Raw genomic sequence first — 4,297 nt, 5'->3', positions numbered from 1 at the left:
AGCGAGCGGAAACGTCAGGCTGCTTCTGGGTTTATTTTGTAAACCCAGACAGTCAACTGCACTTGGCGCAGGCAAAGCCTCCTTGGCCCTCGCCCCAAAGCAAAGCTCTAAGAGGTCCGGGGACTCCTTGGCCTGGGTGGGAAGAGAGACGTGACCTGTGCGGCCGCCGCGAAGTGGGTCTCCAAGGGTGAGACCCCTCCCTCGGTGGCTGGGCGTGTCCCCTTTAGCCTTCCTGGACCCCATTACCGCCCGGCTTGGAGCTGGACGAAGGGACGTAATTGGTAGGCGAGTGGGTTGGGCATCTTGACCCTACGACGAGAGTCTGGGCCTGTGGTGTGGACCCTTGCCCCCTCCCCGCTCTGCGCGGCCGTTCTAGAGGTGCGGGTGGGAGCTGGAGGAGGAAAGCGGGAGGAGGTGGCGAGGCCGCGGGGCGGTATGAGGGGGCGCCGGCCGCCTCTCGGATTGGCTGCGCCGCCGCCCCCTCCGCATCGCGCGCCCCCCACCACGCGCCCAGCCTGCTCCCTCCCTCCGGCTCCAAGCTGCTGCCCGCAGGAGGCAGGAGGCGCAGGGGTGGGACCGGCCCCCCAGCCCCTCTCCCGGCCCCGGGCGCGCGGGAACACCGGGTCCTGCCGCCTCCCGAGTGCAGAGAGGCGGGGCCGCCCGCTGCCGCCCGGCTGCCTGCGCCCCCTCCCGCGGCCCCGGCTCCGGGAGCGGGGCGCCCCGCTCGCGGGCACACGGCGGCCAGAGCGCCGAGGCGGTACCTTCAGCCTGCAATGAGAGGAGCCCGAGAGAGCCCCCGGGAGCCAGCGAAGAGCTTGGCTGCTGCGTCCAGGGCTGCTGCTGCCGCCGCGGCTGCTTGAAACTCCTCAAAGTTGAGAGCCGGCGAGAGGCTGCCGCCCGCCGGGAGCCGGAAGGAAAGGAAGTCGGAAGGTGCAAGAGTGACAGACACGGACAGACGGACGCGCAGACCTTCGGAAGGCACTGCGTAGGCAGCCTCCTCGGAGCCCGCGAGGCTCCCCAGCACCGTGAGTTTTTTTCTGGATGGGTGGTTGCTAAGTATTTCCGTTTAATTGTTTGTAGGCTACGTTTGCGTATAGTTGTGTCTGCTGGAGGGAGTTTAAAACAACAACAACAACAACGCAGGATGCACCTTAGGAAAAAATTGAGTTTCTGATGGTGGGTGAGACGGCGGGTTGTATGGAGAGAATGTGACTTGTAAATTTTTATAAGCAGGACTAACCCAGGAAAGAGGAAAAAATACATTTAACAGTGAAGAGGCAGCTCCCTATTGTGAAAACCCATTTCAAAAGTTATTGGAAAGAAAGTAAGGTATGGCTCTTATGGGTTAACTAGTGGTAGTCAGTTTCTGCTTTTTACTCCCTCTGAAATATTAATTGTTTGCCAGGTTCACGGGTGGGAGGCTGAGCCTGTGGAAAAGACACCGGGAAGAGACTCAGAGGCGACCATAATGTCGTTACGTGTACACACTGTGCCCACCCTGCTTGGAGCCGTCGTCAGACCGGGCTGCAGGGAGCTGCTGTGTTTGCTGATGATCACAGTGACTGTGGGCCCTGGTGCCTCTGGGGTGTGCCCCACCGCTTGCATCTGTGCCACTGACATCGTCAGCTGCACCAACAAAAACCTGTCCAAGGTGCCTGGGAACCTTTTCAGACTGATTAAGAGACTGGACCTGAGTTATAACAGAATTGGGCTTCTGGATTGTGAGTGGATTCCAGTATCGTTTGCAAAGCTGAACACCCTAATTCTTCGTCATAACAACATCACCAGCATTTCCACGGGCAGTTTTTCCACAACTCCAAATTTGAAGTGTCTTGACTTATCATCCAATAAGCTGAAGACGGTGAAAAATGCTGTATTCCAAGAGTTGAAGGTTCTGGAAGTGCTTCTGCTTTACAACAATCACATATCCTATCTCGATCCTTCAGCGTTTGGAGGGCTCTCCCAGTTGCAGAAACTCTACTTAAGTGGAAATTTTCTCACACAGTTTCCGATGGATTTGTATGTTGGAAGGTTCAAGCTGGCAGAACTGATGTTTTTAGATGTTTCTTATAACCGAATTCCTTCCATGCCAATGCACCATATAAATTTAGTGCCAGGAAGACAGCTGAGAGGCATCTACCTTCATGGAAACCCATTTGTCTGTGACTGTTCCCTGTATTCCTTGCTGGTCTTTTGGTATCGTAGGCACTTTAGCTCAGTGATGGATTTTAAGAACGATTACACCTGTCGCCTGTGGTCTGACTCCAGGCACTCGCGTCAGGTACTTCTGCTCCAGGATAGCTTTATGAATTGCTCTGACAGCATCATCAATGGTTCCTTTCGTGCGCTTGGCTTTATTCATGAGGCTCAGGTCGGGGAAAGACTGATGGTCCATTGTGACAGCAAGACAGGTAATGCAAATACCGATTTCATCTGGGTGGGTCCAGATAACAGACTGCTAGAGCCGGATAAAGAGATGGAAAACTTTCACGTGTTTCACAATGGAAGTCTGGTTATAGAAAGCCCTCGTTTTGAGGATGCTGGAGTGTATTCTTGTATCGCAATGAATAAGCAACGCCTGTTAAATGAAACTGTGGACATCACAATAAATGTGAGCAATTTCACTGTAAGCAGATCCCATGCCCATGAGGCATTTAACACAGCTTTTACCACTCTTGCTGCTTGCGTGGCCAGTATCGTTTTGGTACTTTTGTACCTCTATCTGACTCCATGTCCCTGCAAGTGTAAAACCAAGAGACAGAAAAATATGCTACACCAAAGCAATGCCTATTCATCGATTCTCAGTCCTGGCCCCGCTAGTGATGCCTCCACTGATGAACGGAAGGCAGGAGCAGGTAAAAGAGTGGTGTTTTTGGAACCCCTGAAGGATACTGCAGCAGGGCAGAACGGGAAAGTCAGGCTCTTTCCCAGCGAGGCAGTGATAGCTGAGGGCATCCTAAAGTCCACGAGGGGGAAGTCTGACTCAGATTCAGTCAATTCAGTGTTTTCTGACACACCTTTTGTGGCGTCCACTTAATTTGTGCTATATTCGTATGATGTCATAATTTAATCTCTTCATATTTAACTTTGTGTGTGGTCTGCAAAATAAACAGCAGGACAGAAATTGTGTTGTTTTGTTCTTTGAAATACAACCAAATGGTCTCTTAAAATGATTGGTAGGAAATGAGGTAAAGCACTTTAGTTCCTGAACGTACCAGAGAAAGATGGGGTTGTTTTCCAAAGTTTAAGTGCTAGATAACAATATCTTAGCTTTTGGCACTATTGATAATTTCAGAGCAGGCCCAGAGGTGATATGACTCCCATTGTCCCTTTATTTAGGATGTTGAAAGAAAAAATAAACTTTATGTATTAGTGTCCTTTAAAAATAGACTTTGCTAACTTACTAGTACCAAAGTTGAGTTATTTTAAAGAAAAACACTAGTGTCCAATTTCATTTTTAAAAGATGTAGAAAGAAGAATCAAACATCAATTAATTATAAAGCCTAAAGCAAAGTTAGATTTGGGGATTATTCAGCCAAAATTACCATTTCAGACCAGAATGAATAGACTACACTGATAAAATGTACTGGATAATGCCACATCCTATATGGTGTTATAGAAATAGTGCAAGGAAAATACAGTTGTTCCCTGTCTTTTCATTTTGTACATTCTTCCCATTCTGTATTCTTGTACAAAAGATCTCATTGAAAATTTAAAGTCATCATAATTTGTTGCCATAAATATGTAAGTGTCAATACCAAAATGTCTGAGTAACTTCTTAAATCCCTGTTCTAGCACACTAATATTGGTTCATGTGCTTGTGTATATGTAAATATTAAATTATGTGAACTATTAAATAGACCCTACTGTACTGTGCTTTGGACATTTGAATTAATGTAAATATATGTAATCTGTGACTGGATGTTTTGTTTTATTTGGCTATTTAAAAACATAAATCTAAAATGTTTTATGTTATCAGATTACGCTATTTTGTATAAAGCACCACCGATAGCAAATCTCTCTCCAAAATTCTTAAAGTTGATTTTTTTAAAGGGGGAGGGGAAGTCTTTAATGTGTTCTAGATCAATTTATACCTTCCGTATGACATTTTACTCTGATATCATTATACACTTTAACCAGATCCAGAAAACACTTAAACTCTTATTGTGCAACAAGTGAGAGCCCAGGAGACCTCCTTATTATCCTGTCTCTGCTTTGAGGCAATCAAGTACCCTCTCTGAACCTAGGTTCCCTTATCTGTAAAACAAAAGTTTCAGACCAGATGGTGTTTAAGGTT

The 4,297-nt window shown here is 47.7% G+C and overlaps 1 protein-coding gene across 3 annotated transcripts; it reads left to right on the top strand.

Annotated features, from left to right (window-relative positions):
• The first annotated feature begins 903 nt into the window (after positions 1 to 903).
• Positions 904 to 3,876, top strand: AMIGO2 (adhesion molecule with Ig like domain 2). Of its 3 annotated transcripts, XM_032173786.2 has the most exons (3): positions 1,001 to 1,025; positions 1,234 to 1,329; positions 1,406 to 3,876. In XM_032173786.2, exon 3 carries the CDS (start codon positions 1,469 to 1,471, stop codon positions 3,035 to 3,037), a length of 1,569 nt encoding a protein of 522 aa, XP_032029677.1. In that variant the 5' UTR covers positions 1,001 to 1,025; positions 1,234 to 1,329; positions 1,406 to 1,468; the 3' UTR covers positions 3,038 to 3,876. The 3 variants fall into 3 exon arrangements, with proteins under 3 accessions (XP_032029676.1, XP_032029677.1, XP_058282969.1); XM_032173785.2 differs by lacking the exon at positions 1,234 to 1,329 and having other exon boundaries at positions 904 to 1,025; XM_058426986.1 differs by lacking the exon at positions 1,001 to 1,025 and having other exon boundaries at positions 1,264 to 1,324.
• The last annotated feature ends 421 nt before the right edge of the window (positions 3,877 to 4,297 follow it).

Source organism: Hylobates moloch, unplaced genomic scaffold (genome assembly GCF_009828535.3).
Source record: "Hylobates moloch isolate HMO894 unplaced genomic scaffold, HMol_V3 SCAFFOLD_13, whole genome shotgun sequence".
NCBI lineage: Eukaryota > Metazoa > Chordata > Mammalia > Primates > Hylobatidae > Hylobates > Hylobates moloch.
The sequence above is the reverse complement of the archived record's forward strand: the minus strand, read 5'-3'. Positions and strand labels throughout refer to the sequence as shown.

What these genes read in the sequence shown, in the direction of transcription:
- AMIGO2 (XM_032173785.2), top strand. Translation starts at nt 1,469, where the DNA reads ATGTCGTTACGTGTACACACTGTGCCCACCCTGCTTGGAGCCGTCGTC.